Source organism: Hemiscyllium ocellatum, chromosome 39 (assembly GCF_020745735.1).
Source record: "Hemiscyllium ocellatum isolate sHemOce1 chromosome 39, sHemOce1.pat.X.cur, whole genome shotgun sequence".
In the NCBI taxonomy this organism is placed as follows: Eukaryota; Metazoa; Chordata; class Chondrichthyes; order Orectolobiformes; family Hemiscylliidae; genus Hemiscyllium; species Hemiscyllium ocellatum.
In genome coordinates, this window is record NC_083439.1 from 17,111,392 (window position 1) to 17,132,860 (window position 21,469).

At 39.3% G+C, this 21,469-nt stretch overlaps 2 protein-coding genes across 6 annotated transcripts in view; one reads left to right on the forward strand and one right to left on the reverse strand.

Annotated features, from left to right (window-relative positions):
* The window catches only part of dmxl2 (Dmx-like 2), a 139,447-nt gene extending 137,184 nt beyond the window's left edge, over positions 1-2,263 (forward strand). For all 5 annotated transcript variants that reach the window (XM_060853085.1, XM_060853086.1, XM_060853087.1 and 2 more), the window contains one exon: positions 698-2,263. In XM_060853085.1, coding sequence (XP_060709068.1) covers positions 698-907 — 210 coding nt within the window. In that variant the 3' untranslated portion in view covers positions 908-2,263. The remainder of the gene's footprint in view (positions 1-697) is intronic.
* Positions 2,264-3,041: 778 nt separating this feature from the next.
* gldn (gliomedin) overlaps positions 3,042-21,469 on the reverse strand; it is a 38,179-nt gene continuing 19,751 nt past the window's right edge. The window contains exons 3-10 of the mRNA XM_060852960.1: positions 20,339-20,365; positions 20,112-20,210; positions 19,252-19,407; positions 13,704-13,820; positions 13,514-13,600; positions 13,302-13,427; positions 11,659-11,812; positions 3,042-5,935 (exon numbers count right to left, since the gene is read on the reverse strand). Coding sequence (XP_060708943.1) covers positions 5,464-5,935; positions 11,659-11,812; positions 13,302-13,427; positions 13,514-13,600; positions 13,704-13,820; positions 19,252-19,407; positions 20,112-20,210; positions 20,339-20,365 — 1,238 coding nt within the window. The 3' untranslated portion in view covers positions 3,042-5,463. The remainder of the gene's footprint in view (positions 5,936-11,658; positions 11,813-13,301; positions 13,428-13,513; positions 13,601-13,703; positions 13,821-19,251; positions 19,408-20,111; positions 20,211-20,338; positions 20,366-21,469) is intronic.

The following is a 21,469-nucleotide window of genomic DNA, read 5'->3' on the forward strand; positions in this document are numbered from 1 at the left end:
AAAACATACTTTATTCTTATACCCAGATAAAATAAAAACAAAAGAAAGAAGAATTGATGTAAATTTGTTAGAAAACTTAACAGAAGAATAGATTATTTAACTACTAAACAGCAACTTTTCCAATATAGTAACATCCCATAGACATACCCCTGGCAAAGGCGAATGCAGTAAACTAGATAGTCTTACATGTGATGTTTCTGTAGTCCAGGAGAAAGGAACACAAAGAGAAAATTCTGGCCGAGAGAGAGAGAGAACTTAAACTTTTCACAGTAGCAGAGGGAAGTATAGCAACTTCCACAACCAACTTCAAAATTCCAACAGCTACTAAAAGCTAAACTAAAACACTGAGTCCATCCATTCATGCTACTTCTACTGTTCTAACTTTAAAAATAACCTAGAGCCTCACAAGCTGTTTTATTGGCTTGATAGAGACAACTTGGCAACGCTGGCTCTCTCCAAAAAAAGGATAAAATACAGCTCTGAAATTAAGTATTGTCACAACTTAATAGTCTTCTTCCCATTTAAGTCTAAGAATATATTGTAATTAATTCTTTATAATAATTTAACAAAATGTGACAAACCTACATCTTTGATATTTTCAGTAAGTTTGATTGAACATTAAACTGGCTTATGAACTTCAGAATGTTTAGTTTTTTTTATCAAGCCTTGTTCCAAACATTACAATTCTGTTTTGCAGGTGTGGAAGTTAACAGGTCATGGATTAATTCATTCATTTACAAATGAACATGCCAAACAGTCAATCTTTCGAAACATTGGTGCAGGGGTTGTGCAGCTGGAAATCAGGCCAGGCAATCGTATCTTTTCCTGTGGAGCAGATGGAACTTTGAAGACACGGGTTTTGCCAGACTATTTTAATATCCCTGCTGGAATATTTGACATTTTGTAGGTTAGCTAGGCTGGCTTGTTTTGGTTTCTGGCTATTAATAAAAAAACATGGGCATCTCACATATGCTGTGGGAGTGCGTAAGCTGCTCGTGAGTTGTGTTTGAATGTGGAGGGACCCAAGGCTCAGTTTTTGCAGAAGTTTTTTATTAGTGGATCAGAGCAGATTTTAAATGCATATAAAGCAAAAGAAAGTAATTTGAAGAATTATAGAGTGGAGTTGTGGCATAAAGCCTTGAAGAAATTCGTATCATAAACCCAGAGGACAGACATGCATGTACTGTATCATTCTTTTAAAAACAATGCAGTTGCAGGTTGTTGGTAATGCTTTGTGAACACAACGCAAAATTTTTTGGTGTACTGTAAGTGTATGGACATTAAAAATGTGCCCATGGTTAAAATCCATGAGCACTGTATTGGGAAATCTTGTATGTAATGATGGCGTGAGTTGATTTATAAAAATTTGAATTCATTATTTTACTTCTTTCTTCAGAGGGAGTTTTTAGTGACACTGAAGGAGATGGAGATGGTTCTTAACTGAAAGCTAAAATGCAAAAAGTGCAAATAATGGGATGCAGAGTCATTAAGCTGTACAGATTAATTATGTCAGTTTATAGGTACTTTTGAAATTTTAATTTAATCACTCAACCAGTTAAAGCGATTGAAATGACTATTTTATGTCTTTTTGCACACTGTTATTACACCTTCTGAGACTGTTGTATTACTACAATCTGCCTTTAAATTAAGTGCGGCACAGTGTAATAATGTCATCATTTATCTATACTTGGAAGTAAAGGAACCAGATGAGGTTTTTTCTTGTTTCTTTTGCTCATTTTGCATTTAATATTATTTTTGCTTATCCATTGAATCCGAGCATTGCGCTCTAATTTAAAGGAAGCTATGAAGTCTTGGTATTTTAAAAAAAAATCTATATTGATGTGAAAAAAAGGTTGCATTTCCTTGGATGAATGTCAGGCTTAACTGGCCCAACATTTTATGTAATATTATGACCAATTAAGTTATTTTGATCTGTGAATTAACATAACTTGTAATCATTGCTGTGTATTGTCTGTTATTTTGCCTGTAATATGCTATTTAATTTGTTGTATTTTTATGTTTTCAGTATGTATATGTTGCTAAAAAAAATGCTAAGAAAAATTCGAGGACCTTCAGTCAGTATTTTGACATGTTGTCTGTGAAGTTGTCTTCTGCTTATATTTTGTGTCCTTGTCTGTAACAAATTCATTGCATTTCTTTGTGGACTGAGCAAGATGTGGACTCTTCATCCTGCGCTTGAAAATGTATTTCAAACAATAGTTGTGCTTACCTTTGTAAGTCAAATAAATTATTTTTAATGTGAGTAGCTAATGATCTACTGATTTATTTTGTTCATTTATTTTATTTATGATGAAAGTTCAAATATAGACCCAGAAAAGTGACAAAAAGCAATCTTCTTGCGATGGTCTCCCCATTTTGTTTATGTCACTTAGAAAAATCTTACCTTCAAAATGTGTATGTGACAATTTGCCTACATCTGATGCAACCCACAAAAATGGAAGAAGCCTGCATTCTGAATGCTGTCACCAGGTGGCAAATCAACATATCTGTTATTAGCGATTCTTTTGAATAAGACTCTCTCTACAGAAATTTCCAACAATTGCTATCTGCCACTTCAGCACAGGGCCCTGGGATTGTTCTATTCTTGGTACCGGAATCAGTTTCATAGGAAATCAGTCCATTTTGCACTAAAGATTAGGCCTTGTTCTAAAGATGCTGAATCACATAGTCAAAAATCCATGTCAGAGGTCACAATTTTAATGTATGCCCAAAAAAATCTATCTTAAACTTCCCAGCTGGAAGTGAAGACATTATTGGTCACTGTATCCCAACAACTTTGCATCCAGTAGCAGTCTTGTGTTGCACAAAAGCAAGTCTGCACACTTACAATGCTACAATGTTACCTTTGCAGTTTAATATGTGAAAGCTAAAGGTGTAACTATTATCTCTCAATAAATTTTCTGATGCTGATACATTTATCAATAATCCAACATTGTCTTGTTTGCATATATCAATTTTATTGCCACTTTGTAGCATTTGAAGTTGTTTTCATACAAATATAGAACTAGAATTCCGTTCCTACTAAATAAATAACACCTTGCAGCTAGCATGTTAAGCAATTAAAAGTTCAGTTACTATAACTTATATTTTATTAACCTCTGGTAATGCAAATTCTATCTATTGCATGTAGTTGATGTAGCTCTTTATCCTTTAAGATAATTACATATTATTTAATTACATATATTGAGGCACTTAATGTTCAATGTTGATTTTGAATAATCCTGAAAAGAGATTTAGGCTGAAATTTTTGTTTTGTCTCACACTCGACAATTCCAAGAATGCCAAATTTCTCCAAGAAAAAATAATGTTGATTGGTTGGCAAGTCAACTTCCTGATTGGCCAAATCATTATCATGCAGAAGGAAGTGGCCAGCTGTAGGCTGCCCATGCTCTCTGATAATTCAAAAATACATAAAGTTTAAACATATTCTTTTTGTTCGCAGAGAATGGATTCTTGTCTATAAATGCACATCATTTCTAGCAAGCACAAGTGAGCTGCATTTCTAGCTCAACTGATTAGCTTAAGCTGGTGATTAGTGTAACTGTTAGCATGTAGGATTGGTCAGCAGTGCTATCCAATTCCAGAATCACATCCAATTAGGTTTTGCAATTGTGAGTTAGTTTTGAATGGTGTGCAATCTGCCTGTTAGGAAAACCGGTGGAAGTTATTAATTGATTGCTTGGAAACAATGCTGAAGTAGGTGGCCACTGGCGCTGAAGTGCAGAAACAATGTTTGAACAGAATTTCTTTTTGGACTGATAGCAGTATCCTGTTCAGGGAATTTAATGTAATGGCCAATGGCACAGGCATCAGAAGGCAATCCTACAGTTGTGATAAAGAGAAAGTCTAACCACAGGCATAGCTATATGGTTTTTGTAACGTACAAGTGAACAAGAGATGATAGCACTAGACTGATTATGCATCAAGACCCTGTTGGGAGACACACGGCTCGAATGAAAACTTCCGCAGAGCTGCAAATTCTGCATTCTCTTGGCTGTTGCGCAATTTATTTACTCATGTAGCCACTAGATAGCAGCAGCATGAAATTTTTGAGGTACTCTGCCTTCACAGCATAATTTTAAGGTAGAAAGGCCACTTCTCAGACCAGAGGGTGACAGTTTTTAGTTCTCAATTGCTTTCTCCAAATGCCTTGGACAGTCCGAATCAATTTGCCAACCAGTTAGTTACCTTTTCTCCTGCAGCATAAATTGTTGGGATCAATTGAGATTTAGCATTCTTGTGTTTCTCCTGGTAAGTACAAGACAGAAAGCGTGAGTCATGTCTCTCTCTTTTCAGCAAGATTCATTACTGATTCTACAATATACTGCACAATGTTATCTGCTTAATTGTTCAACATTAAAACTTGAATGTAACATTGGGAAATGTTTGCAGTTTTACCAAAAGTTGAATGAATTTGTACAGTGCATGCAACTGAACTGTTATTTTAGATGCGTGCTTTTCTTTATATACTTTTACTATCTTGCATGCACGTTGCATACAGTCATAATTTACTAAAAAGATTTTTGTAGAGTTCTTTAGATGCAACTGGAATGTTTGGTATTTGTCAATAAGCCCAAGCATAATGTGGCTACCAGTCTTAAAAGTGTGGGTGAGAGTATCTGTACTCAGTACAATTCATGTTGAAGTCTGTGAAAGGTGAAAAATGTGGAGGTGGTCAAATGGTCCCTTTCTCCACTTTATATACCAGAATTAACAACGTATTGCAATTATTTACCATGGGGTGGGGCAGTCACAAGGTGGGGCAGAATGCAGCAAAGGGCCAGAGATCTGTCACCACTCCTCTCCAGCAGCACCTGAACCCAGAGTTGCTCTATAACCTCAGTGTCACTTCTAAATGGAAACTACCTCAGTTACACTAAAGCTACAGTATAAATGTAACCTATACATAGTTGGCTATTGAGAAAACTTTAGTAAAACCAATTTGACATTGTCCAGATCTCTAAGCCCCCAATTGAGTGGTGGTTTGGTTAACACAGTTGGCTTACTGTGCAGTTTGCAGTGTATCAACAACTGCACAGGTGCAATTCCTACACTGGCTGAGGTTATCATGAAGGACTCTCCTTAACTTTTCCCCTTATGTGAGGTGTGGTAACTCTCAGGGTGAACGTCTATTAGTCATCTCTCTCGAAGGAGAAAGGAGCCCTCCGTCCAGTAGTACTATGATGACTTTACCCTTTAAACATGAATTGAAAGGAGGACGTTACAAAATGCTTTAAAATATAATACAATGCAATGTACAAGTTGAATTTTCTATACATGATGTTAGATAGTGTTCTGCACAAACACAAAGTAAAAAATGAAAACAAATATTCTACTGCATTTAAACAAAAATCATTTCAACTTGAGATTATATTAAAGGTTAGTGGCTTTATCAGTTGCATATGCATGAATAAGTGCTCCCTATTGTAAAATAATTAGCATTTATTCAGCTAATAAAAAATGAAGACCATATTTCTTTAAGTAGCCGTTTTCCCATGTATATAAAGTGTGATCATAGGGATCATAGGAAACCATTGTAAGCGTATCATTGGATGATCTAAAATCAAAATTTACATCAAGTTGTTTGTCTTTCAGCAAATCAAGTGCAAAAACTATTTTAGAGTCCTTAGTATCTGTGAGGTAGAGAATCCCACGTGCTATGAATGCATTACCAGCCTTTGACTTTGGGTATGTGGTATTGATATTCTGGACAATCGAGAAAGAGTCTTCATCAATTTCAATTTGGCCAACAACGATGTTTTCATCATGACTTGAAGCATAGATTACCCAAAGTTCATCTTTATCAGCTGTCAAGTCAAAATATGTCTTTGCATTTTGGAAGAGGTAATTGCGATTGTTGTGCAAAGCATTTTCTACTTTCATATGCTGGGCTTGTTTCCCATCGAATGGAAATCTAAAATAAACAGCAAGAGTAAAAAGGTACATCGTTCCCAAAATGGACTTTATTGCAAATTACTTTTTTCCTAGCCCCTACATCTCACACAGCTTCCTTTTAAGCAGCTCAGCCTGGACACATATTTTACAGGAACATTAGTACAGTCCATAAGGTATTGAGAATTGTGATGTGATGGGATTAATGAGTTTGCTCAATTCTGTCTTAATTGCCAATCCATTGCCATGACCACAATTTAAATTTGAAGCAAAAGAATAATCAATCTTGTAAGTGTGTCATAACTCTTACAAGCAATATCAGTAACGCTAGCCCTAACTATAATGCATCCCTTCCCATTAATTTGAATAAAATAATTTATTTTTAGAAATAGTTTCAATATTTTCAAAATGTCAAATAGTAAAATCTGAAGGATGGTGTAATGCTGAATCATATAAACCTGGAAAGTTCCAGGTCAGGGATTTTTTTTTTGCATTAATACTCTTGGATAGGATAGGGAAAAACAGAACCAAAAGCTCAGCCACTCAGGCAGCATCCGAAGAGCAGGAGAATTGAAATTTCGAGCATAAGCTCTTCATCAGGAATGTTGTGGGAGTTGGGCAAGAGGGCTAAGAGATAAATAGGAGTTGGGGGGCTGGGGGCGAAGGTAGTTAGAAATGCGATAGGTAGATGAAGGTGGGGCAGTGATGGTGATAGGTCAGAGTGGAGGGTGGTAAGGGCATTCTGTCTTTGTTGTGGATGGAGGGTGTGTTTCAAGGGCAAAGGTACAAGAAGTGGAGGAGATACGCTGGAGAGCATTGTTGGCCACGTCGGAGGGTAATTTGCAGTCCTTTAAGTAAGAGGCCAGAGGCCATCTGGGATGTTCTGGAGTGAAATTGGTCCTCCTGGGAGCAGATGCGGTGGAGATGGAGGAATTGGAAGTAAGGGATAGCGTTTTTACGGGGGCAGTGGGAGGAGGTGCAGTCCAGGTAGCTGTGGGAGTCAGTGGGTTTGAAGTAAATGTCCGTGTTGAGTTGGTCACCGGAAATGGAGATGGAGAGGTCCAGGAAGGGGAGGGAGGTGTCAAGATGGTCCAGGCGAACTTGAGATCAGCCCAACCTCCTCCCATTTATCTGTCAGCCCCTTGGGCAACCCCTCCCCCTACCTATCTGATGAAGAGCTTATGGTCAAAACGTCGACTCTGCTGCTCCTTGGATGCTACCTGACCGGTTGTGCTTTTCCAGCGCCACACTTTTTGACTCTGATCTCCAGCGTCTGCAGTCTTCACTGTCTCCTAGAGAAAAGCAGGCCACTCATAATTGCCATTATTCTTGGAAGTATGAATCTGTGGATACCACAAGATGACTATGAGACACTTCCCCACAATTCACAACAGAGAAATGGGCATTGTGCTTTCTAAACACTACAGAAGGTGGTCACATTTGCTGAGAAATGTACTGACTACTCTTTTTCCCCCTCCCAAACAAGTGCAGGTAGTGTACGCTGTTTCTAATTTTTCATTCTCCACCATGTCAGGTTAGATAAATGACATGTACAGCACAAACTTAGTGACCCTCCCTCATGGCACTTTTAAAGGTAGGACGTTTAACTGGTTGAGAAGATGTGAGGTGGGGATCTAGCTGCTCTCCTGCTTCCACCTGATTAAGTCTGTACATGACAGCTGTGGACAGCTTATCGATCCAAATGTTGAGGCCCTGCTGTCAGCAATGTTAGGAATACACCTTGCTTCGGTCATTAAATGCAGATAGTATGCAAATATCCATCTCAAAGTCTCTGTCACAATGAGATAAATAATTTCTGCTTCACAAATTAAACAAAACATTAACATTTCTAGCTTAATAAAGTTCTTGCATACATCTTGCAGGTAGCACTGTGGCTCAGTGGTTAGCACTGCTGCCTCACAGCACTAGGGACCCAGGTTCAATTCCAGCCTCGGGCATCTGTGTGGAGTTTGCACATTCTCCCCCTGATTCCTCCCACAGTCCAAAGATGTGCAGGTCAGGTGAATTGGCAACACTAAATTGCCCATGGTGTTAGGTGCATTAGTCAGAGGGAAACAATTTGGAGGCTCAGTGTAGACTTGTTGGACTGGAGGGCCTGTTTCCACACTGCAGAGAATGTAAATCTAATTATACATATAACACAACTTCAACTCACTATATTTCAAGTTAGAATTTATTTGAATTCATGCATGGGATGTGGCACCACAATTAGGCCTTCAAGCCACAGAGCTATAGGTTTTCTGTCATATATAAGCCAGAGTAGGTAAAGAGAATAAAATAAAAACTGAAAGAAACACAGATGTTGTAAATCAGGAACAAGAACAGAAGTTGCTGGAAAAACTCAGCAGGTCTGGCACCATCTGTGGACAGAAATCAGAGTTAGTGTTGTAGGTCAAGTGGGATAGTTATGGCATTTGGTATGCTTTCCTTTATTGGTCAGTGCTTTGAGCATAGGAGTTGGGAGGTCATGACACAGCTGTACAGGAATTTGGTTAGGCCACTGTTAGATTATTATGTGCAATTCTGGTCTCCTTCCTATCGGAAGGATGTTATGAAATTTGAAAGGGTTCAAAAAAGATTTACAAGGATGTTGCCAGGGTTGGAGGGTTTGAGCTATACGGAGAGGCTGAATAGATTAGATTACTTACAGTGTGGAAACAGGCCTTTCGGCCCAACAAGTCCACACTGACCCGCCGAAGCACAACCCACCCATACCCCTATATTGACCCCTTACCTAACACTACGGGCAATTTAGCATGGCCAATTGACCTGACCCGCACATCTTTGGACTGTGGGAGGAAACCGGAGCACCCGGAGAAAACCCACACAGACACGGGGAGAACGTGCAAACTCCACACAGTCAGTCACCTGAGTCGGGAACTGAACCCCGGTCTCAGGCGCTGTGAGGCAGTAGTGCTAACCACTGTGCCACCGTGCCGCCCACCAGTCTTGGGCTGTTTTCCCTGGAGCGTCGGAGGCTGAGGGGTGACCTTATAGAGGTTTATAAAATCATGAGGGGTATAGATAGGATAAGTTATCAAGGTCTTTTCCCGGAAGTGGGGGAATTAAGAACTAGAGGGCATAGGTTTAGGGTGAGGGGAAAATTTAAAAGCGACCTAAGAGGCAACCTTTTCATGCAGAGGGTGTTGCGTGTATGGAATGAGCTGCTAGAGGAAGTAGTGGAGACTGGGTACAATTACAACATTTCAAAGGCATTTGAATGGGTATATGAATAGAAAGGGTTTAAGAGGGATATGGGCCAAGTGTTGGCAAATGGGAGTAGATTAGATTAGGATATCTAGTCGGTGTGGCCAAGTTGGACCAAAGGGTCTGCATATCTCTATGACTAAAAATCACATGACACCAACAGGTAAGAGTCCAACAGATTTATTTGGAAGTACAAGTTTTTGGTGTGCTGTTCCTTCGTCAGGTAGGATCATAGGACACAGAATTTATAGTAAAAGATCAAAGTGTCACACACTGATGTGATACATTGAACAAACCTAGATTGCTGTTAAGTCTGTCATCTTTTAGAATGGCTTTCAGGTTTCAATTTAATCTGTAAATCCCAGAACTTCTTTCAAGTCAAGAGATAATGTAAGGTTTCATTAAAAAAGTGAAATCTCACTTCAGACAATGTATTAAAGGTGTGAGGTTCGAATCTGTGTGTATTCCAATCGAGAGTCAGACTGGTTCTATTTCCAAAGTAGGAAATTATAAAATGTCACGTGGATTATAAAAACAATTGACTGCCTACAGATTTGTGTGCTTTTCAGAGCTATTGCATAACAAAAGAAACAGGAAAAGAAATAGAACACACGAACTGTTCAGCCATTCCATACAATCAGGGCTGATCTTTAACTCCGCTTTCCTGCTTGGTCCCATATCCCTGACTTCCTGAGACACCTTTTTAGACTGTCTCTAAATGTACTCAACAATGAAGCAGCCAAAAACTTCTTAGCTAGATAATATACCACATTATTTGCAATAAATTACAACAAGAAGTATTTACTTATGTGGATGAATATGAGATTAAGTGAGCCCCATTAATATATTTAATGTGACTAATGGTGATAATTTAACAATGCTAGTTTTAGCACTTACTTGAATTTCAAACAGGCAGCAATTGAAGAAAAGTCCCCAAATTGCCAATGCACATTCGAAGTGTAGTCACTGTTGCAGGTAACACGGCAGCCAATTTGCACAAGGCAAACTTCCACAAACGCCGAAGCAATAGTGATCAATCTTTTCTTTTTAAATTGTGTTAATTCAAGGCTAAATATTGGCCAAGGTGATGGGGATAACTCCCTGATCACCTTTAAGAGAAAAGCCACATGGGATGTTTGAATTCACCTGAGAGAGCAGATAGTTCCCTTTGTTTAACATTGCATGCAAAGGCTGGAAACTTGGCAGTGCAGCACTTTCTTAAGCAGTGCACTCAAGTGTCGGCTTACATTTGCCTGAAACCTGTATAACAAGGACTTGACCTCAACTGAATGTTGCAGTCTGGCACATTCCAAGTCCAGAATTACCTGCTGAGGGATGCACTAAAGCTTGAGCAAGCTTTGAAGTTATGAAGGCGCACTGGGGAAAGGCCACTGTCTGAGGTCTTCCTGCTGAAGTTAACTGGCGCTCCATTCAGTTATCAGACCTCCTAATGTCTCAAATGCATGTAAATATAATTGTGTATGTGTAAGAGATGTCCTTGGTTTTTTTGGATAGATTCAAACTCCAGTGTTTGTTGTTTCCTTGATATGCTACTGCATAGAACTGAACTGCATTTGTCACTATGTATATGCACACATACACACACACACAAAGATTTCGTTATGAATAAAGTCCATTTTTGAAATTAAAGTCAGCTAACATGTGTTATGTCAAACCATTAGAATGGAACTTGAACCTACAAAACTCTAACTCAAAGGCAAAAGGACTGCTGAGTTATGGCTGACACATAATGATGTATTGGAGGCACCGGGACTTTCAATTTCTTAAGTGGTTACATTTGGATTTGCATTGCGTTTCGTCAATAAGTGACTGCCTTAAATAAACCCAGAAGGAAGCTTATCATAATTGGTATATTCCATTTATGCATTTCTCTCACATCTGACATGTCCAATATTCAATCCTTGGGTGTCAAATTTCATAAAGCCTAATTATAAAATACCAATTTTTAATTGCAAGGCAGCATTAAAATGTTCAGGATTTGAATAGCATTTCCAATGTCTCTAAAGTTCTTGCTATAAAATAGATGCAATTATATTTGTGGCCATTAGAAATTCAGATTATATTATTACAATTAAAACCACAAGTAATAAAAAACAAACAAACATTTTTATCTAGAGAAATTATTCAAGAAAATACATTTATCTATTCAAATAAATGGACTTCACAGAAATTTAAATGTTCAGATTAAGTCTCAAAAAGCTGCATCCAAAAGTATATCGTGTTGAGCAGATTAACAAAACTCAGCTGTGATAAAGACAATTGAGTTTCTCAATTTTAGTGGAATTCCACTAGCTCCAGCAGGGAAGGCCTGATAACATCCTATCACACACGAAGATCCTCACTGATGAAGGAGCAGCGCTCCGAAAGCTTGTGCTTCCAAATAAACTCGTTGGACTGTAATCTGGTGTTGTGATTTTTAACTTTACCCACCCCAGTCCAACACCTGCACCTCCATATCACATTGTTATTCCTTAAAAGATACAATAATATACTCACTTTATAATTTGATCAGATCCTCCTTTGTGATAATAAATCGAGCCGTTATACACAGCATGTCCACAACCATGAAAATAACGGGTCAATGTTATGGTCTTGAAGTTGCTCCCAATTTTAAGTGCCTCTAAATCCTCATATTCTTTAACTGTCAATCCTGTAAAATTTAAGAACTGGTAACAAATCTTAAGAATATTAGTAAGGAAGTTTCATCACAGGTAATAAGAAAGGCAAATGGGATTTTGGCATTTATTGCAAAAGGAATTGAGTATAAAAATAGGAAAATGTTTAACTATAAAAGGCATCCATGAGACTGCACCTAGAATATTGCATACAATTTGGTCTCCTTACCCAAGGAGGGATGCAATTGTTTAATGCAGGCTCAATGGAGTATTTACATTTTTGCGCAGCTGAGTTTTTGGCAGAATTCCAAGCGTCTGACCTGCTCTAGTAGCCACAGTATGTATATGGTAATTTCAGTTCAGGCTATATAGAGTGGCACAGACTGATCTCAAACCTCTTACCTTTACGGAAAATATCAAAGCCCAGAATGCCAGATTATTTCAGTGGAGTTTGCTACTACAGCCCTAACACTAAAATATCTCACACTTTCTAGGGTAAAACATTGTGATAATCCATACTTTGTCCAGAAATTAACTCAGGTTTGAAGAACCTGATTAGCAACATGCTAAAATACATAGCTACACTAAACTTAAAGAGTGAATGGGAGTAGACATCTTCCTTATTATTTACTCATGTTTTGATGCATTAAAAGGAAAAGTAAACCACATTCATTTCTTTCAAAGGGGAAGATGCTATGTTGATGTTTGATCCAAACATTTTAAACTGTAACATCGTTGATTAGACCTATTTATAAATATATTTGGGAAAAGACACTTTGCAAAGCAAAAGACACAGGCTACAACAGCAAAAAATGTTGCATTTGCCAAGGACAGAGTGTTTAGATGGAGACATTGAATCTACAAGAGCCTTTTGCTCAGAATGACCACAAGATATGGTTTGAGCTGTGTTCTAGGTTAAGTAGACTTTGAACCTGCCTCCTCAGCCTGCCCTGGAGTAATCCCATAACCGGCTGTGGTTTGGTGGCCATTAAATAATCAAAGATGCTTTGTAGATAAGGAGAGCAAAACGACTTCCACAGAAACTGGGAACACGATTTACACAAAGTCATTTGAAGATCTTCATTCAACATTCCATCTTAGAATCATAGAATCCCTACAGTGTGGCAATTCAGCCCATTAAGTCCACACCGCCCCTCCAAAGAGCACCCCACTCACACCTACCCTATCTCTGCATTCCCATGTCTAATCCACCTAGCCTGCACATCTTTTGGACTGTGAGGGTAAACTGGAGAACCCAGAGGACACAGGGAGAATGTGCACTCCACACAGACAGACAGTCACTTGAGGCTGGAATCAAACCCAGGTCCTTGTTGCTGTGAGGCAGCAGGGCTAACAGAGCTACTGTGTTGCCCCAGTAGTCCATCGTAATCGGCCTGCACATCTTTAACTTCTCAGGAAAGTATATTTTTAATTCTAACAGTTATTTTAGTAAGAAAATTATGAATATTGTGGGATAACAGAAATGCAAATGTTTTCAGTACATTAAAATAAATGAAAGCAAACCTGAAAAGTGCTCCACAATCCAAATTTTTCCATTGTCCTTCGATGCAGGGTCCTTCATCCATGCTCCAAATGTGTTTTCAATCCTTGTCACATTGTAAGGGGCATCCACGGATTTTATGATGCGTCCTAAAGAAGGATATTACTTAAGCATTAATGTAACAGCGACCACAATTCAATCTCAAAATCAAAATGGAAATGGTATGAAACACTACCAGGTTTCATCGAAATGGTGCTGAGTGCTTTTTGTGCCGACATCCGTCTGATTAACGTGTCATCTCTTGGTGCAGCGTGAGCTTCATCTAAATGTAAACAAAATAGTGAGGCTCGGCCTGATAAAGGTGTTCTGATCGAATGCCAAGAAGTCATATTTCTAAAGCTGGTTCATAATGAGGAAAGTATTACCGTGACTGACTGTGTTCTGCTGATGGCGAGACCTTCCTTTGGAACCTGGTGGGCCAGGAGGTCCTACAGGACCTGGAGGTCCTGCTGGCCCTGGGGGTCCGGGAGGGCCTCTCTGACCTGAGGTAAGAAGATTGAAAATGTAAATCTGTGTCGTAAACCTTCAGTAACAATCTGCATGTATAGAGCTTAACTGCAAGGGGATGGCATCACAAGCAATATTCACTGATGAAAGAAACAACCACCAAATATGTGCTTAGACAAAGGGTCAGTTAGACTCGAAACGTCTGCTCTTTCCTTTCCTTACAGATGCTGCCAGACTTGCTGAGATTTTCCAGCATTTTCTCTTTTGGTTTCAGATTCCAGCATCCGCAGTAATTTGCTTTTCACCAAATATGTGCATTCCTTTCCTGCTGTTTACCGAACCGACAGCTTTTAGTGAAAATGGAAACAGAAATTGCTGGGAAAACTCAGCAGGTCTGGCAGCATCTGTGCAGAGAAAATAGAATTATCATTTCAGATCCAGTGACCTTTCTTGAACTTTTAACGGAGCTGCATTATTGAATCTGCGTGATGTTCCATTTCAGACCGAACTTCGGTTCATGATAGGAGCTGCTCTGTCAAAAGGGAAAAGAAGGGTTTGTATTTAAACAATATTTTTCACCACCTCAACATTTCCCAAAACAGCACAGCCAATGAGGATCAGCACAGCAGCCAATGAGGATCAATACAACAGCCAATGAGGATCAATACAACAGCCAATGAGGATCAGCACAGCAGCCAATGAGGATCAATACAACAGCCAATGAGGATTAACACAACAGCCAACCTGGACCTTGGAAGCTCCCAAAATTAGAAATGCAGTAACGCCAGTTTCTTCCTTGTGACATTGATTGAGGGATAAACATTATTCCAAGTACTAGGGCATTGTTGTTAAAATAGCGTTTTGCCATCTTTGAAGAGGCAGATAGAGCCACAGTTTAATGCCTCAGCTGAAAGGGGTCAGCTCTGCAGTTCAGCAAGCCCTCAACTTTGGAATGCAGCAGTTGGCCTTAATTTTCTTCTCCTTAAATGCCTGCAGTGTAACTTTGTCCCAAAGCTATGGTGTTCAGATATAGGAGTACCACCGACCAGGGGACAAATTTTTTTTCAGGTCTCCTCGTGAAATTTTCTCAAAGGCTATATTTTTCTTTTAGGATATTTATTGGCATCTGGGGGGCTACTTTTTCATTCCCAGTAACTCATTCATCAGTTGATGCCAGAATATAGCAATAATAGTTTTCTATTTGTGTTGATGTATATTTTGTCTGACAGGCAAACAAAATTAGTAGACTTCATCAACAGCCTGAACACTTTTCAGTTCTCCATTAAACTCAAAGCCACATCACACAAGGAAACATGCATTTTCTTTCTGCCACAGTATTTAAACTGACATAAGAACAGTCATAAGTTAACAATGGTTATCAAAATAACTGACACACTTGTACATATGAAAAGCCATCACCTTGAACACACTTTCCTCAGCAAATGCATCTCCATTGCAGATGGACAAATACTGAAACATTTTAAAGGCAAAAGGCACACCCCTTTAAAACCCTCTCAAAGGCATGATTTGGAGTTGCCGGTGTTGGACTGGGGTGTACAAAGTTAGAAATCACACAACACCAGGTTATAGTCCAACAGGTTTAATTGGAAGCACTAGCTTTTGAAGTGCTGCTCCTTCATCAGATGGATGTGGAGTGCACATTTGTAAGCTATAAATTCTGTGCTTCCAATTAAACCTGTTGGACTATAACCTGGTGTTGTGTGATTTGTAACTCTCACTGACTTACTAAGCTGCCCAATGCTCTTCCAATCAATGCTGCTTTTCACCCAGGTTAGTGGACTAATCAGCAGCAAGCACGGGACAGAACCAGCTTCTGATTAGAGAAGTGCCTCCTCTTCACTTCCTTCCATTCTATTTAACGGTATGAATTTTCTCCGATTGGTTGCCTCCATACACGAATATGCCCAGGTGACATGGGGGCTTACATGGTCAGATTGTGGGGTGACTCCATGGTCAGCACTGCTGGACAATGCCAGGCACCCGGGTTTGATTCCAGGTGGTTGCGTGGAGTTTGCACATTCTCCCTGTGTCTGTGTGGGTTTCTACCGGGTGCTCCAGTTTCCTCCCACAGTTGAAAGATGTGCCGGTGAGATGAATTGGCCATGCTAAATTGCCCAGGGGCGTGCAGGTTTGGTGGATTAGGCAGAGTTATGGAGATAAGATGGGAGGGTGCACAGGATGAATTTTCAGAGGCTCAGTGCAGTCTCAATGGGCTGAATGGCCTATTTCTGTACTGTAGAGAGTCAATGATTTGCCTATTTATTTTGCAAGGTGCCATGGGTGAGATCTCATTTTCTCGAAGGCAGTCCCTTTTCCAGAATGAGACCATCATCAGTCCCACCCTGACGCAAAGAACTCAGGGTCACTTTGGGACATTAATTTCATTTGTAAACCTACCCCTAACAAACATCCTGATGCAACTCAGTAAATTTGGGCTAGCACAATACTAGGCAGTTGTAAAGTAAGAAGAGTCTGGAGCAGAGGCTAACACATTAGTTTTGTCAATTTCAGAGAAGCACTCCCACAAATATAATTTAAAGCTTATATTTCTTGGTCTTTGGCTGGGCCTCAGTAAACTTGATTGGAGAATGCACTTCATACTGTGTCATCCTGATATAACAATCAGGGTCATAAATATGTCATCAGACTCGGACACACTTGTTGTCTGAATGTATTAGCTGTGTTGCAATAGGTCCCTGGTGGAAAAAAAGCTCCTGGAAGCTATTGTGGTGTCATGGTTCTGTATTCTCTGATTCAGGAGTCCTGCTCCAGAGATGTGTCACAGTATCTCTGATCATTTGATCAGAAATATTGCTTAAAATAAATTTCCAATGGCCAATGAGCCACCACAATCATGACAGAAAGATTACCAATTCCATTTACCACACATTACTATCAAGCCAATGAGGTTTAAATATGCTACTAAAATAGAAAAGGCGAATATTGAGTTTCTCCCAATCTCCCATTGTAACTTTAGGAATATTTTGGCTGGAATCCTGGAAAATCAGCTGTTTTTTTTTGCCACTGAGGCCTCCTCACTATGGCATTCACCAATAGCCCTGTGGAAATTCTGAATGTCACATACTGGCTGTGGTATTCGTCAATACAGAAAACACTAACTACAGTTAAACATTGGTTCCTAACACTTTTACACCTTTGAATCTAAAGGGCATGATATAAATACAAAATTCTCTCTTCTTATTTAAAGAGGTTAATCACACTATGCATTATTCGAGAGGGTGGATTAACATTCCTACCATTACATTTCTCTGTTTTAACAAAGACATGAACTGTTTATTTCAACCTTTGCTAACATGACCGAAAAATTCTCACTATTGCACGAACGTATTTTCTACTCACAAGAGCCACAAAATTGAATTCCTGTTTTTGTTCGTAGAGTCATACAGCACAGAAACACATGCTTCAGTCCAATCTGTCTATGCCAAACATAATCCCAAACTAAACTAGTCCCACCTGCCTGCTCCTGGCCCATATCCCTCCAAACCTTTCCTATTCATATGCTTATCCAAATGTATTTTAACCATTGTAATTTTAACCCACATTCACCTCTTTCTCAGTAAGTTCATTCCATATGCAAACCAGCCTCTGTGAGAAAAGATTTGCCCCTCACGTCTTTTTTAAATCTCTCTCCTCCCACCTTAAAAATGTGTCCCCTAGTTTTGAAGTCCCCATCTTAGGGAAAGGTCAACTACCATTAACCCTATCTATACCGCTCATGATTTATAAACTTCTGTAAGGTCACCTCTCATCCTCCTAAGCTTCAGTGACTAATACAATGTAAAATGTGTGATTGTACATTTATATACTAACATTGCATTTTTTTTAAGAGTTAAAAGATATAAGTTTAGATTTTAAAATTGTGGCAGGTGAGTGTTGGTCTATTTTTGTGAAGGAGTTTAAAAATTGACTAGGTCAGTCTTTCCAGAACAATGATTTCAAACCAATCTGTACTTGCTGCAGGGCTAATAGAAGTTTGGTTATATTGTGGGGATGTACCACAGGAGAGAGACAACGTTAAGCCATTATCTTAGCATAATCTAGGATGACTACGTTTTTTTAAATGTAGTTCAAAAACCTTTGGGTTTACCTGACTGCAAGATGCAAGTATAGTCTCCCCTTCGAAATGAAGGTTGGTTAGAACATTTAAAGGAATAACTTTATTAACTCAGTGAAAGAGTTTAGATTGTGGAACTTCCAGGCCTGAAGCATTTGGTTAGAACTCTGTAGATTCAAAGCTGAGAACGTTTAAGTTCTTAGTTGAATAATTAATCAAGGCTCACAGGTAATGGGATCAGAAGTGAGAAGAAGCTGTTAGTCAAACTAAAGATTTAATAGGCAAGGAATTTTTTTGGTTTTTAGAATAACTATAAAATAATGAGTGTTGGAAAGTAGGTGGGATTTTACTTTGTCATGTGTTTTGAAATATTTCAAATTGTGTTATATGTAGATAGCTTGGTTTGATTTACTTTACTTTTTATTGTGTGATCAACTCTTTTGTTTTATTTTTAAAACCAAATCTGCAGCATCATGTGCTAATGTTTCTGGGATGGAATGCCATGTTATTTTTTTTAAAAAAGTGTTCCATCAAGCCAGGTTTAATTGTAAGGTCTGACTTGTTCAGCAGTAACATCAACTGGGATCGGAACACTATAACTTGTTAATGTGCTTCATTAAGTCTGAAAATTTACATAAGAGGATATACCGTTATATCTGTTGCAGAATGTAAAGAGTCATAAGAGTTTAACGTAACCTCTGCTTTGCAACGCTAACAATCTAAAAATGGGTAGAGTTGAAAAGCAGAGCTGTTAACAATAAACTCTGTGACTCTTTACATTCTGTTACAGATATAATGGTAAATCCTCCTATGTAGATTTCAAGTAACTCCCAAACTAAAAGGAAGCTTAGGGCTGCTAGAAACTTAGTGGTTCTGCAGCTCAGAACCATGGAACTGATGAACTAATAGATCTCAAAGAGGTTCCTGCTGTAGCTGTCAGCACCTACATTTATCTGGAAATCTGCTCTTCCTGGACCCATCCAAATAAAGTTACATTTCCTGTATTATTTCGCTGAACCATCCCTTGTCTCAATATCTAACACAACTAGTCAGACCTTTGACTTTTCACCTACATCTGAAAATGACTCTCATTAAACTAACTTGGGATGTTACTGATATGACTAAGGAATGTGCACCACTCTGCCATTTCCACATCTTTTATCAGGTTAGTTCACAGCTTCTGCAAACACCATTCTGTAAGGTTGTAAGATTTCTTTTCTAAACAGCCTTGACTTGGACAAATCTAATTGTTAATAAATTCAACATTTTCAAAGATATCATTAGTAAATATTGAGGCATAACTGGACACTGGATATCTCACAATAAGGAGCAAAGATTTAAGCCCTTATCAGAGCAAGGTGATTGTTTACCTTCTAAAATGATCTCGTTATAAGGCTCTCCTCTTTCACCTTTCGGTCCCCGCTCACCCTTGGCACCTGGTAACCCATCTGAACCAGGAGGCCCCGGGTCACCTTTCTCACCTTTCGGTCCCACATCTCCAGGTTCCCCTTTTGGTCCAGGCGCAGCTAAGATTAGACAAAGACATTTAGTTTCAATATAAATGCTAATCAGCTGATTATTTTGTTATAGGAACACAAGCGTTTATGTATAAACATTACAACACAGTAAGCTTGCAAGTCACAAAGGGCTTCTCAACAGAACACCTTCGTGACTAATGCCTAACCAATGATTAAGCCGAACCATTTCACTCAGGATATAGTTGACCTGGCCAATTAGACAGATAAGACAGAATTGATTATCAAATATGGTGTTGTTGATCAAGTGATCTGGGTTTGACAGCTTCCACAAATCAGCATTTTGAGAGCCTTGTACAGGTAAATATATCAGGCAGGAAACGTAAGGCTCGAAATTCTCAATGTTAAGAGCTGACAAATGCTTAAGACAAAGTTCCACACTATTCCATCGCCTGAGGGTTGGTTAGTTCAGTTGACTCGAATGTGATGCAGAATAAAGCCAGCAGCCTGGGTTCAATCATTTTAACGGCTGTGGGAGCTCATGCCTCCTCACCCCACCTCCTGCATGTGGAGTGGGCACCCTGAAGCTGTACATAACCAATTGCTTCTGTCTAATGGAGAGTGATGTCCCATGTGGATTATGGCTCCTCATGTTCGCTCTCTCCTCAGCAAAGACTGACCCATTGCAAATGCACAGGGACGACTGTTCTTCTGCCAAACTACTGAACCGTACAAACACTTAAAGGGTTCGGTACCTTTCCGAGCCCGTTTGCCTTCCTTTCCAGGTGGTCCTGGAAGCCCAGTAGGTCCATCTGAGCCATTAACTCCTGGCAGTCCATCTAAACCTGGAAGGCCTTAAGGGATATTTGAAGTAAATACATAGCAAACACACTGTCTAAGATCTATATCATGACAAAAGCCAGTTAAAATTTCTCAGCTATTTGAAAAAATAATATTGAAGTAACTAGTTAATAATTCTTACCTGGTGGTCCAGCAGGTCCTTGTGGGCCTGTTTTATATAATGTAAAGAAGCAAATTTGGACAAAATTAATGAAAAAGAAGAGTTTTCATAACCAGTATTAAATGCAAGTACATTATACCATGGCCTTACTATAAGGGAAACCTCTTAGTACAAATTAATGGAATTATAGTGGGCAATCAAATGGAGTAAATATTGATTCAACAGAGGATCAGATCAATGTTTGATTAGCAAAGGACAGATGGGTACTGATTATTGGTTTAAGGAAAGCTTTTGAAAATACTCAGTGGGCTGAAATCATGCATGTTCTGATATTTTTGCAGCAAATTTCTCACTTTCTTTTCTTTCCTTTCCTCATGCATGGGCTCCCTGCCCCCCCCCCCAAGCACACACCCTTCCCAACTCGCTCTAATCTAACCAGAGAAATAAGATGGCTCACAGATTTCACCGATACAGACAGTGCATGGCAACAGGCCTAGCTAAAGCTGGGCTAATCCCAGAAACGGTGGGAGGATGTCATGACTGGGCCATTTAAAGACTTCAACTGGCAAGGGGGGGGCGGGGGGGGGGGGGGGGGGAATTCAGGGAGAGTCAACCATAGACTTCCTGTGAGCTTACTTCAGGCTGAGGCAAGAGGGCAGCTCAAATTGGGGATGTCTGTAACCTGGTTAATGATGCAACTTCATTACCTCCCCAAGCCAGCTCCCATTGCTTCATGGGAACACTCACTGAGGCACCTCATCAAAGAGGCTGCACATCGTTTGGACCAATCCGCTTAATGATGCATTTCCAAATAAAATTATACAGGTTTCCAAAGCTTTGGAGTATTTAAGGATGACCAGCATTGGTTGGTAAATAGCAAGTCACGCCTGACATGTTCTTTTCAGATATAACAACATGTATCAATAAAGAAATCACAATAGATTAGATTAGATTAGATTACTTACAGTGTGGAAACAGGCCCTTCAGCCCAACAAGTCCACACCGATCTGATATACTTCGCACAGAGGGTAGTTTAGATATGGAATGCACTATCTGTAGTGGAGGCAGGTTCAGTTGAGGCATTCAAGAGGGCAGTGAATGATTACATGGATAGAAATCATGTGAAGATCTGGTGAAAAGGCAATAGGTTGG